Source organism: Carassius gibelio, chromosome A1 (genome assembly GCF_023724105.1).
Source record: "Carassius gibelio isolate Cgi1373 ecotype wild population from Czech Republic chromosome A1, carGib1.2-hapl.c, whole genome shotgun sequence".
Taxonomy (NCBI): domain Eukaryota; kingdom Metazoa; phylum Chordata; class Actinopteri; order Cypriniformes; family Cyprinidae; genus Carassius; species Carassius gibelio.
The window spans coordinates 7,816,171-7,830,075 of record NC_068371.1 but is presented as its reverse complement, the minus strand read 5'-3'; the positions used below and the strand labels follow the sequence as shown (position 1 = coordinate 7,830,075).

General features: G+C 35.2%; 1 protein-coding gene and 1 long non-coding RNA gene across 2 annotated transcripts; one reads left to right on the top strand and one right to left on the bottom strand.

Moving 5' to 3' along the window:
- Positions 1-1,924: 1,924 nt before the first annotated feature.
- On the bottom strand, positions 1,925-12,404 carry LOC127976595 (microsomal triglyceride transfer protein). Its single transcript, XM_052581170.1, has 18 exons — positions 12,129-12,404; positions 10,922-11,109; positions 10,094-10,237; positions 9,870-9,977; positions 9,672-9,788; positions 9,443-9,582; positions 9,206-9,356; positions 8,660-8,817; positions 8,013-8,181; positions 7,698-7,805; positions 7,048-7,260; positions 6,749-6,960; positions 6,537-6,634; positions 6,298-6,419; positions 5,958-6,185; positions 5,146-5,270; positions 2,987-3,157; positions 1,925-2,879 (listed from the first exon to the last, which is right to left on the bottom strand). The coding sequence occupies exons 1-18, from the start codon at positions 12,187-12,189 to the stop codon at positions 2,732-2,734; spliced, it is 2,661 nt and encodes an 886-aa protein (XP_052437130.1). The 5' UTR covers positions 12,190-12,404; the 3' UTR covers positions 1,925-2,731.
- LOC127976659 (uncharacterized) lies at positions 3,070-4,594 on the top strand. Its single transcript, XR_008157907.1, has 2 exons — positions 3,070-3,206; positions 4,019-4,594. It is a non-coding gene; the product is annotated as an uncharacterized LOC127976659 (long non-coding RNA).
- Positions 12,405-13,905: the final 1,501 nt, after the last annotated feature.

Sequence of the window (13,905 nt, the reverse complement as noted above, 5' to 3'; positions counted from 1 at the left end):
TGGTTTTTTTTTTTTTTTTTGAGTATTTTGAAAGAGTTTTTCTGAATAACATGGATACAGAGAACATCCAGTTGTATTATTTGAAAAAATCAAGTATCCTCCTCAGCTCATGATAAAACACTTTCAGAGGAACAATCACATCATTGCACTATTAAAATTCCTTATACGTCCAGTGATTTTAGTACACACATAATATTGAAGGAATCTATTGGCCCACTTAGCTGCCTTTTGTAAGAGATGTTAAAAAGATCACCTTTGACTGTTCTGTTATTGATTGAGAATTTTATTAAGAGATTAAATGGATTTTTTTTTTTTTTTTTTATTATTATGCACTCAAATAAATGGTATAACTCTATGGATAGGTTAAAACTGATAGCGATCTAACGTTAATAGCAATCAATTTTAATGTGCATTAATGATGAAGATTTAAAAAGTAATTTAATGTGAGCTCGGAGAATTTCTGGTATTAGTCCTGAGAAAGTTCTCTTCTGATTTTCTGATGGTGGTCATTATTCCCTCCAAGATTTTATGTAGGCTAACATACCTCACGTACTCTTTCTCACACCCTCGTGTAGCGCTATTGACCTCAAAAGGCCTTAAATCTTCAACAGAAACAGATAGTTGTCGTGGGGCCCGTTTTATTTACACAGCTGGCAGAGGGTCGTTTGAGCTGATGCCAGCGTGCTAGGTACGTTTTCCGTGAGCTCCTGAAACTTCACCCGCCAGTGGCATTAGCTCGAGCTGACAGTTTGTGCGTTTGTGTACGCGGTCGCCATGGCAGCAGCGCCGGTGACAGACACGCGCGCTCAGCTGCTGTTAGCCGCGCGACAGGAATGTCCACGAGAGCGCAGTTGTCGGTTTTCAGTTGCCAGCCGCCACCAAGCGGAGCTCCAACTGTTATAGCGCTCATACGAGGTAAGATTTTGCTGAAAGCTCGTTATTTCTGTTCTACACACTGTTCTGCGTTTATCAGAATGAGAGATTTTAGTTCAGACCTATTAGCCTATAGAGGGCATCTAAAACTCTACATCGTTTTTTGTTTTTTGTTTTAATCACATTTGTTTTATTATGTCTTCTTTAGCATACATTACATAAAATGTATCAACAATACATCCAAAGTCAACAAAACTAATGGAAGAGAAGGAAAGACACAAAAAAAGAAAAAAGAGAAAGAAAAAAGAAACAAAAATACAACAAATCAAGTATTAATCATTGAACATTAAAGATCTCATCATATCTCCTCAAAAAAGAAACACATTTTTTTGTTATTAATTAGTCTTAGTGATTTAATTAAATATTCTACTTCACATAAGAATTCTATAAAATTAGATTTTTTCTTAAGGAAAACTCTACATCGTTACATCTAAATTCTAATGACTAATGAAGTTTACATGGTTTTGGCCAATGAAACGCTCTCATACAGCAGGTCAAAGAACATATGGGTCAAAGGGCAATGCCAGCATGACATTTTCATGTAGGCTATTATTAAAATGTATTTATAGCCTATTAGCCTATGCCTGCATACATAAAGATCTTAAGATTGAGAAGTTAGGTGGAATTCAATAAATTAAATAAAAATTAAATAAACTGGGTTATGTAGTTAAATGGATGTCTTATACAGCCAATTTGATTATGTTAAAGTTTAGACTTGCAACTGAACTTGACTAGGTGGATTTATAATTTAGATTAATTTAGACCAATGTTTTATGTAAACTCATTATATAAATACATTTTAAATGACTTCAGATATGCTGACAAAAAAGAGCTAACCAACTTAAATACTTTGCATTTATCTTCATTTTAGCTTAATGAAAACTTGGTACCTATACCAAGGATAAACACTGTACATATAAATAAAGATATATTATATATTATTAAAAGTTACACTTTGAAATATTTTTACACCAAAAGATGACAGAAAAAATCCCAAAAAGACAAAAAAAAACTTTATTCATGGTTGATTATCTTCCCGGGTACAAGACTGCCATAAATATTCTCAAGAATGTAAACATCTGGTGAAATCATGGAAACCAGACAGCATGAGCTGCCTGAGGAGGAATGAAGAGTGTCAGAAAGCCCTCTGATTAAATAAATAACACAGCAGCAGCTCGAATACGAAGTCCTGTTATAATGCTCTAATGTTATCATTTATAAATATTTCACTTTTGTTATTATGGGGTAAATAATTCTGTCTCATGGCCAGAGTGCTGAGGATTATCCTGAATAGTTTTATACATTCCTCTTCTTTATAAAAATATTAACTGAATTTGCGCTTATCATTCTTAAATGGAGAAAACGGGGCTGGCCTTATTGTAAGGACTCTTATAGTTCACTCTTAAAAATAAAGGTTCTCTAATGGCATTCATGGATCCATTAAGAGCTTTTAACATCCATGCAACCTTTTTATTCCACTTTACAGAGGATGAATGTTCTTCACACTAAGAAAAAAATGGTTCCTGAACTGTTTACTGAAAGAATCTTTGGGAAGCCAAAAATTGTTCTTCTGTGAAATCTTGGCAAAAAAAAAAAAAAAAAAAAAAAAAAAAAAAAAAAAAAACGCTTTTGGATCCTTTATTTTTAAGAGTGTGCAACCCTTCACATGGCTGACTGACACAGGGTTTTAGCACATACAGCCACTCCAAAACATACACACAAAAGATGCAAAATGTAGAGTGATTGTTTGTGTGAAAACCTTTTACATTTGCTAGGTAAAGCATAGATGCCAGCTGGTCTACCAGGCCTGTTCAAAGACTTTCTTGCACATGTTGGAGTTCTCCTGGTGCAGAGGAAACTCTGAGCCCGGCACCAGCTGATCTCTGCTCCTCTTTGAGGAGAATGTCTGTCCTGAGGGCAGTTTCTCCTGCTTGGACACCATCTCTCTAGAGTGCACCAGATGCAAAAACAGGTTAGGTTTGTTCATCTAACACTTTTTTTTAAATGATATAAGCTTTAACCTGTTCTCAGTCCCTGATTGGTTGATAGATACCTGAAGGGGAAAGTGGTTTTGTCCATCTGCATGCAGACGAGGATGGGGTACTCCGAGAACTGTACAGTGGTGATGAAGTCCAGTGTGACCTCTGTCTCAAAACCTACTTCCACTCCAGCGCTTACGAAGTCTGTGTCTACAGTCACGTTACCGATGATGACCAGTGCTCCCCTGTACACAGAGTCATGAATGAGCTTAGCAAGTACACTAAAAACTCTCGGTAAGCACAGAGTAAACTTTTTTTTAAATTCCAGTATTCTTAAAGTTTTAAGGAACTATAGTCCGTCTCTGTTAAACCATATTCTATTTTTATAAATTAATTTAGATTTTTTTTGCTAAACCAACAAGTAGAGCAGTTGAGTAAAAAAAAAACTTTTTTGTTTCAGCCCCATTCACTCTTTTCCCAGGAGTTTGTTTGCTAGTTTAATTCAAGTGTGTATGCATATTATTCAAAGAAAACATAGTTATAAATAATTTTAATCAGTATCATTATGCGTTCTTAATTGCAAAAATATACATATCATATGAAAAACTTGCCTTTGCAACTAACTGAAATAAATTAAGTTTTGGATTAAACAGTAAAATTATTATAAGTAAAACTTAAATAATGAACTATTTAATATTATGAGTTGCTTAAAAATAAATGATAAATCAGTGTAATTGTTATCTAAAACTATTGTCTTTTCCTTTATTGAAATAAAGTTACAATAAAATATTAGTAAAACAACTTAAAAAATGTAAATGGAAATTAGAAATGTCTTAGTTAAAGTGCTAAAATTACTAAAACTGAATTAAATATGGGAGCTAAATAGAAATATATTTTAAAAAGAAAAAAGCACATAAAAAAGGAATGCTAAATAAAATATTAAAGCTAATACAAAAATTTAATAAACATTATAATAATATCTAAATATCAAAATAAGCCTCAGCTTCTACATTTTTAAATTAAAATATTCTAGACCAAGAGTTTTTTTTTTGACATGCACATAACTTGATAATTTGATTCTAAATAATTCTCAACTTTATTTTTAGCTTTCCTTTCAATATGTTTATGCTGGTTCTTCCTACAACACATGCTCCAGAGAACAGAGATTTATGCCATAGTCTCTTCCTCTGAATCTCTGCTGAGTCAGTTCTGGTGTTTGGGCTCACATATCACATGAGACTGTCTGGCTCCATGCTTTCAACCTCCACCTTAAATGATCTATTCAACATGGCCGATGAGTGGGCTGAGTGGAGGTATGCCAATCTTGTGTGCCCGACAGAGCATGCTTTTTAAAGTTTCTAAACATATCCCGCTTGTGTCTGACTATGTGTGTCTGCGTGCATAACTATCTTTCTATCGGTTTTCTCCGCTTCTGTGTGCCTGCACTCACATGTGTTTACATATTAGCTTGTCTGTCTGTCAATGAGTCTTTGTTTGTCTGCTTGTGTGTGTGTGTGTGTGCATTTTCATAGAAAGTAAAGCCTGTCGCTCTGTTTCGTACACCTGCTCCTGCCTATCCTGAGGACTGGCAGATGTAAAAAACCAGATGCCACCTAGAAATACCCATCATCAAACAAAGAACAGCAAACCTACGCTGCTAAAAGTAAGGTAAAAAAAAAGAGAGATATACACTCATAACAAAGTTTTATAATGGAGAAGTGTTTTGTCTTTAACGTTTCAAATGTAAAGATCTGAAATCTCTCCCTGAGAGGATTCAGTGTCTCACAATCAATACCATAACCTAATTTTACCCTCAACCCCTGATCTTTTACTCCAACCACAGCATCTTTCCATTGCCCTCATTTCCCGCCTGTCTCATTCGAGCCAAGTTGCCATTGCTTGCATCCACACACTAATAGTAAGCAAGCAGGTGCAGTTGTGGATAAAGACGTGGATTAGCATTGAATCTCTCTGAAGGATTACTGATGTTATAATAAGATGCAGTGGCATCATGTTTACTGTCATCTGGAAAACCTAGTGAAGAAAAACATCTGGCAATGGCTTCTAAATAAGAAATTTAAGTAGTTGATTTGACGAAAACAAAGGGTGAAATGCCTTCCATAAGGACATCATATATCACGTTTTAATTTCCACCTCAGGTCTATATCTGAATGCACAAAATCATCCCCATACAAGGAGTTTGAAAAGACGTGGTTCCAAAAGTAGATTCTACCTGTTGTTGACGCTTGTCTTAGACTCTCTGTACCACAAGCTGAACTCCATCCCTCCAGAAATATCGATGGCCAGAGCCCCTTGGAACTCAGCACTGGCTCTTAGACCAGACTGTAGAGGAATCACCTTAGAAGAGTAATATATAAACATATATAAATATATAAACATTTGAATAAAACGTTTTTGAATAAGTCTCTTATGCATCCCAAGGCTGCATGTTTTAATTACAGTAAAACATTGTGAAATATTATTGCAATTAAAAACAAAACAAAAAAACATTTTCTATTTGAATATATTTTAAAATATAATTTATTCCTGTGATGGCAAAGGTGAATTCTCAGCAGTCATTACTGCAGTCTTCAGTATCACTTGATCCTTTAGAAATCATTCTTATATTCTGATTTGGTGCTCAAGAAACATTTATTATTAATATCAACTTAGAAAACACTTGTGCTGCTTAATATGATTTTTTTTTTTTTTTTGCAAGATTCTCTGATGAATAGAAACTTTAAAAGAACAGCATTTGTTTGAAATAGAACATTTCTGTCTATATTATAGATTGTGATTTCCATCATAATTAACAAAAAGATATAATACACATGCATTAAAACCATGTAAACTGCTGCATCATTCTCAAAATGTTGACCTTTTAATAAGCACTGATCCTGGCCCACAACTGTCTCACACTGCCCCCAGGCTGACAGGCGATGCTTTTTGACTGCAGAAATACATCTGCTGCTTGTGTCAGGTCTACATGGAGTGTGAGGAGTCCAGCATCACTTCTATAAGAGTATACTGAGGTGAATGTCATACCTGTGAGTGGTCTGTCAGAAGAATAAGGCCCTTCACCACATTGATCGGATCTCCAGACATGGAGAACACTTTGGACATCAGGTCACTGTAGCCCTTAAAGAAGGTCACTGGGCGGAGCTGCACATCGAACAGCAGAGCAGACATTCCGGCAAAAGACTCCAGATCTTCTTCTCCTTCATCCGGCGTGGCTGCAATTAGAGACTCTAGACCCTGTGCTTCAATGGTGACCTGAAATACAGCACGACAGACGCAAAGAGCAGGTGAATGTCAGAGCACACAATGCATGCTTATGGGATACTGTATGCTGTACAACACTGTGTTGTGGTAATGATGAAGGTACCTGAAGGCCATGAAGAAATGCATTGTGGTTCTGGCCATAAATGTTCATGTTGCTTCTCCTCAAAGTGCCAGAGCCAGAGTACAGGATGTCCAAATTGTAGGTGCAAGTGACATCAGCAGTTCCTGTTTAAAGATAGAAAATTCAGACACTACTGCAAGACACACTAACTATTCCGATTTTAAATAAATGCTGTTCTTTTGGACGTTGAGTTCATCAAAGAATCCTGAAAATTCACTTACGTGCCATGAAGCCTGAAAAAGCAGAGGATGACCCAGTCTTTGAGAACCTGTCATAGTTGTGGGAAACCATGTCCTTCATCACTTGTCGTACCATTTTCCTGCAAACAAGACATATGACTTTTATCACACAAGTGCCACAAAGATAATCATTAAGAATAAAACATTTGTTAATTTAAAGCCCAGCGAATCTGATTAGTGAATGTGAGACCCACCAGGCTGGCATCTCAAAGCGCAATATGTCCTGGACTTTAGACAGCATGTATTTATTCATCTCATGTGGCAGGTGTCCGATGGAGAGCAGAAGGTTCTTCACTTCCATATAAGACGGACTACTGCTCATAATCACGTCAGCTGCCGCGGCTCGAACGTTCTTCTCATAAATACGCTGGTTCTGGTGGTATATCCGATTCAGCATCTTTTTAACCTGTGGAAATACGGTGTTAAATGTTTTGAAGAGTGATAAAAGAGTATTTTTTGTGTCCCTCTAGATGATGGGGGATTGATCATTTACCTCTGGTGTGATCAGCTCAGGGTTGTATCTCTGCAGCGCTGTGATGGCAATGGTGCTAAACGCTCCCACCTCAGACTCGGCATATTTGGCTAGAACAGGAATACCCTCCGTCAGAAGAGCGTTCTTCAATGCTAGCAGGTACATCTGAACCTCGGATTCCATCCGAGTGCTGTCAGGGCCTGCCAACAGCATCTCTTTCACCTTAACCACTGTCTGCACATCAAACCCAAGAGAAACACACTCTAACAGTCAGTTTGAATTACTCAACTCAGTTTGGTTCACTTAAAGGTATAGTTCACCCCAAAATAACCTGTATGACTTTCTTTCTTCTGCTGAACATAAAAGTAAATATATTGGGTAACCAAACAGTATCTGATCCCCTGTGACTTCCATACTATTTTTTTCTAAACTGTTGAATCAGTGATGGGGACCAGCAGCTGTTCGGTTACCAACATTCTTCAAAATATCTTCTTTTGTGTTGAACAGAAGAAAGAATCTCATACAGGTCATTTTTGGGTGAACTATCACTTTAATATTTTTTTGTTTTGATACTGTTATTACATACATTTTGCTTTGTAGTTTTCATATAAATTCTATGAATCATATGTAAACATTTGTAGTATAGAAATGTATAAAAAAATAATATTCACCGGCACTTCACATGCTCCTTTCAGACAAAGTTTCCTGAGCAGAGCTCCCATGATGATCACAATTGACTCCTTAATGTCTGTACTGCCAATTTTTCCTTGAGACAATTCCTACAGGGGAGCAAGTCACATAAATTAGAATAATGAATAAAAATTATGACAATCTAAACACATTTAAAGGTGAAATATGTTATTTATTTTTTGCACCACTAGCGTCATCAATGGAAATTATAAACACAAAGTAACATAATACTGCCATCTTTGTAAGGCTGACAGACTCTATGTGCATGTGTGAGTGCAGTAATGCATTTCTCTTACCAGCAGGGACTGCAGCATGCTCTCTGTAGGGTGAGAGGCAAAGCCACATGCGTACAGGAAGCGCTCCTGCAGAACTAAACCTTCCTTTTTGCTGAAGTCCAGAAACTCCAGAATGGCTGCGAGAGAAGATGAAGTCTGAGCTGATGTTACTGCATCCACCAGCTGAGGCCTAGAAAGACAGATAAACAATGTAAACTGGAAGGACTAAGCTTGCATTTATTTGATGATAAACAGTAATACTGTAAAAGAGTATTAAAATTGACAATAACTGTTTTCTATTTTAGTTTATTTTTAAAATTATTTTATTCCTGGCGAGGGCAAAGCTGGATTGTCAGCATCACTGTGTCACATGATCCTTCAGAAATCATTCTTATGTTCTTATTTGCTGCTCAAGAAATATTTCTTCTTATAATCAGTGTTGAAAACACTTCTGCTGCTTAATAATTTGTGGAAAACATGATACGTGTCTTTCAGGATTTTTTGATGAATAGAAAGATCAAAAGAACAACAAAACTGAGGTTAGAGTAAAACTAAATCTCTCAGTGGGGAATCTGATTCATTTTAGTGAATCGGTTAATTTCAGAGTAGTGTGACTTTAGTAAATCTAACCAAAGTATACACATGAGAAATAAGGAGTTTGGTCTTACAGTACAGTCTTGCTGCAGTTGCGCAGTACAGTCAGGATCTCTGTCTTGCTGGCTTTGCGCAGGCTGTGTAAGAGCATGAGGAAGCTCCTTGGGGCTTCTGCTTTAGAGAGAGAGTTCAGATCTAGCTGAGACCTTACTGCCTTCCAAGTATCCATCAGCTGTTGCACACCAAAACAATACAATACATAATTAGTATATAAAGTTACACAAACACACGCTTAAAAACATGTTTCACAAACTTCTGTCTGTGATCATACAAAGGGTGACCATATATCCTATGTTTCCCGGGACATGTCCTGGGTCAGGAGTTATTTTAAATTTATATGATTTTCTTGCATCCATGGAACAAGAAAATAGTTTTTTGGGAGGACTGATCTGGGTTAACATTCTTCAAAAAGTCTCATTTTTGTGTTTCAAATTATTTCAAACTAAATTCTACACTAAATGTTTTTAGTGTAAGCTGAGTAAATGATGACAGAAATTTCATTTTTGAAGTGAATTGTTGCATATCAGATTCATAAGCACAAAAAACATAGGATAGCTCACATTGGGGCATCCCTTGCATTTGGTTTTAACTTTCTCCACCATGACTCCGACAGACATGAGTTTGTCATCCAGAGACTTCACCACACTTGCAGCATCTTTACCGGCCACTTCTGCCGGGCCAACCTCAATCTTTTTAAGCATTAATGACTGCCTGTGGGAAATCAGAAAATACTGTAATGTCATTCATTCACTTATTCTGTTTATCATGCGTGATTTGTTTCCACATTTCTTTGGTACCTGGACAGAACTTTAGTTGCAGCTTTATGATGAGCATTCACGGACAACGTGTGTGTTTCTTCAACATCAGCAGACTTAATGATGCCTTTCTCCAGAGTGATAACGGTTTCAGAAGCAGACTTCCCACTGACACCCAATACCTAGAGGAGAGCAAAGAAAAGGTGAATAAAAAGTGCCAGGAATGGTGTATAAATGAGGAAAGATGATAGAATATGAGTTTTTGTCTTACTGGGCTGTGTGTAGTGAATCCCATCTCTTGTGTTTTGCAAGTATCCAAGTGTTTAATACGGATCACCTGATCTTTGGTAGCCTTGTACTCAACTAAACATTTCCCTGAAGCATCAGCCTGCAGATTACAGAGAATTAAAGTATTTCAAGTTAGAAAAACTTTATACACTTCAGTAGAGAAGTAATTGTCAGACTTTACCTCCAACATCTTCCCGGACTTTAGCTGCATCATTAGCATACTGGCCACACCCCTCTTCAAGTTTTTGATGGTAGCAGGCTCCGCCTTCTGGGCATACAGGCTTCTGATCTGAGTGTGCATGTAAAATCACACAAAAAGTTAAATCACTAAAAAATATTTAAAAGTTCAAAATTTAAGTGTACATGAAACACATTTTTGTGATACATAATGATGTGAATTATTACCTTGCCCATCTTCCACAGCACCATGAAGGGCGTCTGAAGTGCCTCAAGCCTGACTTTACCCAGAATGCTTTCTGCTGAGCTGCCGTGGAATATGTTATTTCTGTGGGAACGCTTTCCAGCACTTTCCACTTGAACATTTGAGATCTGAGAACAGGACAGGAGAATGTGATTTGCACCAGGTTTATCATTGTTAACTAAAACTATTTAGATAGATAAACATTAACTGAAATAAACTTAGGCTTTTTTTATTTCAGCTAGTTGCCTCGTCTTGTTTGTTTAGTGTAAGTTGAGTTATTAAACTAAGTTAACTAAAAATCTAATTAAAAAAAAGACAGACTCAACAAAATTGCTTAAACTTTTAACTAAATAAAAAATATTTAAAAAAAATATTAAATTAAAATCTAACTCAAAACATTAATAAAAGCGTAACAAGAGTACTAGTTACATAACTAATATATTAATAATATAGAATATGGAATTTAATGTTTTCTGAAATTTTATGAAAAAGACAAATAGTTGTTATTAAATGCAATTAGTTAAATTTAAGAGTACTTTTTCTGACATACGTAGAACTTAAACACATCTTTATATGTAACTACATAATCTATTGTACTTGAAATAATATTAAAGTTTATTGTCCAATGTACTGTTATGCACGTATGGTAAAGTTAACATTAATATAATTTCAATTGAATTTGAACTTGTATGTCATTGATTATATACAAGGATTTTTTTTTAACTTTGAAAATTTGAATTACAATACAATTAAGCGCACCTTCTAACAAGAGGAATGCAATCAAAAAACATCATTAAAGTTCTCCCCTTTACCTGCACTCTAAGTAGCTGTTCATCCTGGTCCTCTGGGTTCCTCCAGACGAGGCTGATGTCCACATCACTGCCAATCCTGAATCCAGCATTCCCCCTAGTGGATCCTGTCGGCCTGTTGAGCCCGACCTCAGTACTGTAGCTGTATTTGTAGAGTTTGTCATTGTCTATCCGAGGTCCAGCACTTGCACCTAAAAAAAAAAATCCTGTTAAAATTTCTAGATCTTCAGCAGACTTTCAGTAAGACACTATCTTAAATCTGAATTGAATCCACTTTTTTATTCCACAGGATTTACATCCACAAGCTCAAATAATTTGTTTAAGAGCAAGACAATGCAACAGGAAAATGAAGGCACTCCAGAGGAAGCCTTCACAGACAGTAATACAGAAGGAAAAGGAATGTGTAAAAGGTATCTGCAACTGTATGTGGGTTTCAGACAACAGTTTACTATGAGCTATTAATCCTCATTTATCTGTAATTATCATATATGTGGATAATATTCTTAATCTCATCATTGACACAATTTATTTTTGTATTAAAAGTTTTAAATGAGTTCAATGTACACTTTGTGCTTGTTAAAGGCAAAAACACTGAATAAATGCAAAAACGTGTTAAAATACGCGTTTCAATTGAATACTTATTTTGTCTAAATTTGGGGTTTTAGGATTGTTAATTCATAACAATTTCTCTCCAAGACCATTATCCTCTCAGTTACACAGTTCAGTGTTGTCCTGAAAACACTGACGTGTCACACTGAGATTGCTTCACATCTTCCGATTCAGAGGTCATGCCCTTAATTATGAGATTATACACAAATCAGTGTTATGTTTACTTCATTTTTATATACATATTTACATATATTGAATATAAAAAAATAAAAAAATACAAAAAATATTTCAGTAATGATACTAATACTAAATAAACATACTGATCATTCTACTTTCAGTGATAAGGCTAGATGAATCTGGGCACTGAATGAATGAAAGGTGCGACTAACCACGTTATTAAATTCTCACAAAATCACTAGAGAGGTCAGTCAGTGAACTGCATAAACTCTAAGATCAATGTAAAACTTGAATTTAAATCATGAAAACATGACAGCATCTGCTAGCTCTAAACAATAAGCAAACATTGCCTAATCATTTTTTATTTTTTAAATATTTGTTTATGTTTTTTTTAATGTTTTTTTTACTTCTTTAGATCACTTACCAAGAGATGAGGTACTTAAAAAAGAGGTCACACATAGTAAAAGTCCAGCAAGCCGCAGCATGGTTGGCTCACTGAGTGCTGTGCGCGTTAAAGATCTGCGGGCCAGAGAAAGGATGGCTGCCTGCTCCTTCGACCCTCTCTCTCTCTCTCTCTCTCTCTCTCTCTCTCGCTCTATCTGGATTCGAGGTTCAGACTCCAAACTCCACGCTCCAGTGCTAAGTACGAGATAACGGCTAATAATTAACCGGCAGAGCTCGCCGAGATTTGGTGAATGAGCGTTCTTCAGAAACGGGTTTGATTTTTATAGCAGGGTCGGTGAGGTAGAATCGCTTTAATCAGGGGAACTTCTGTCAGCAATGATCAAACGAGATTCACACATCCTTCATGACAGGATTACTTTATTTTGTTTTCTCAACCACATTTATTATATTATATTATATTATATTATATTATATTATATTATATTATATTATATTATATTATATTATATTATATTATATTATATTATATCATATTAAAGGAGGTCCAAGTTAAAACGGAAAATATATATATTTTTTAAATTGACTTTATTAAAACACTTGAAATTTAGTTCTTGTTGGTTTCAGGTATTTTTGAAAAACGCTTGTTGATTTTTTTATGGTTTTATTGAAATGTATTTAAAGTAGATAAAGGAAAAAAATCCACACACACACAAACACACACACACACACACACACACACACACAGTTCTAGTATTTTAAGATTTTCTATTTTTATTTAATCTTAGTTAACTTTTTTTGTAGCCTAATTGTTTGTTTTTGTTTTTGTGTTTTGTCTATATTGTTATCAATAGGCTATTTTACTTTTATTTAATAATTAATGTTTTCATTTGAATTATTTTAGTACAACGAGATAATAACTCTCTCTTTATTTGTAGCCTATATATTGACTGAGTATATCACGTGAGCTTTGTGTTCAGACAACCAATAAGAAACTGGATAATGGATCGATTATGTGTATGATGTGATGATGTGGTCAATGATCTTTGATGCGTGGCATGATTGCACGTGTGCATCACCATTTATGCACACTGATATGCACCTGTAAAAGAGTCATTTTCATTTTACAGTGATGTCTGTCACCCAGTTTGCAACTGTATTATTTCATCGTTTCATTTTACGTTATATACTTTACTAAAAGAAGAATAATTCCTTGCGCAGTATAATATGGCCTTTTGAAGAATGATAGTTTAGTCAAGTGTTCTGCTCATCAGGACAAACACTGAGACTACTGAAGACAAGACAAAGAGCTTCTGATTGATTCAGTGCCATGGTGTTGATGCTGCTTATCTTGCATTCTTTCCTATAAAGACCCACTGTCAGGAAGTGATCAGATTACTGAATGATAGATCATCACTTGTAATGAGTTTAACGTATACTGTATTCAGCTCTAAAGGATGTTTTATACAAACATATTCAGTTCAACATCTATACTGCAAATGTTTGGGAAGGGATTAATTATTTTTTTTTACTACTGATACTGGTACATGTAAAAATTCATTATAAAATAATAAAAATGTGAAATGTTATATGATGGATTGCTTATAAAAAAATATATGGTCCTTCTCAAAAAATTTGCATATTGTTATAAAGTTCATTGTTTTCCATAATGTAATGATAAAAATGAAACTTTCATATATTTTAGATTCATTGCACACCAACTGAAATATTTCAGGTCTTTTATTGTTTTAATACTGATGATTTTGGCATACAGCTCATGAAAACTAAAAAAATTAGCA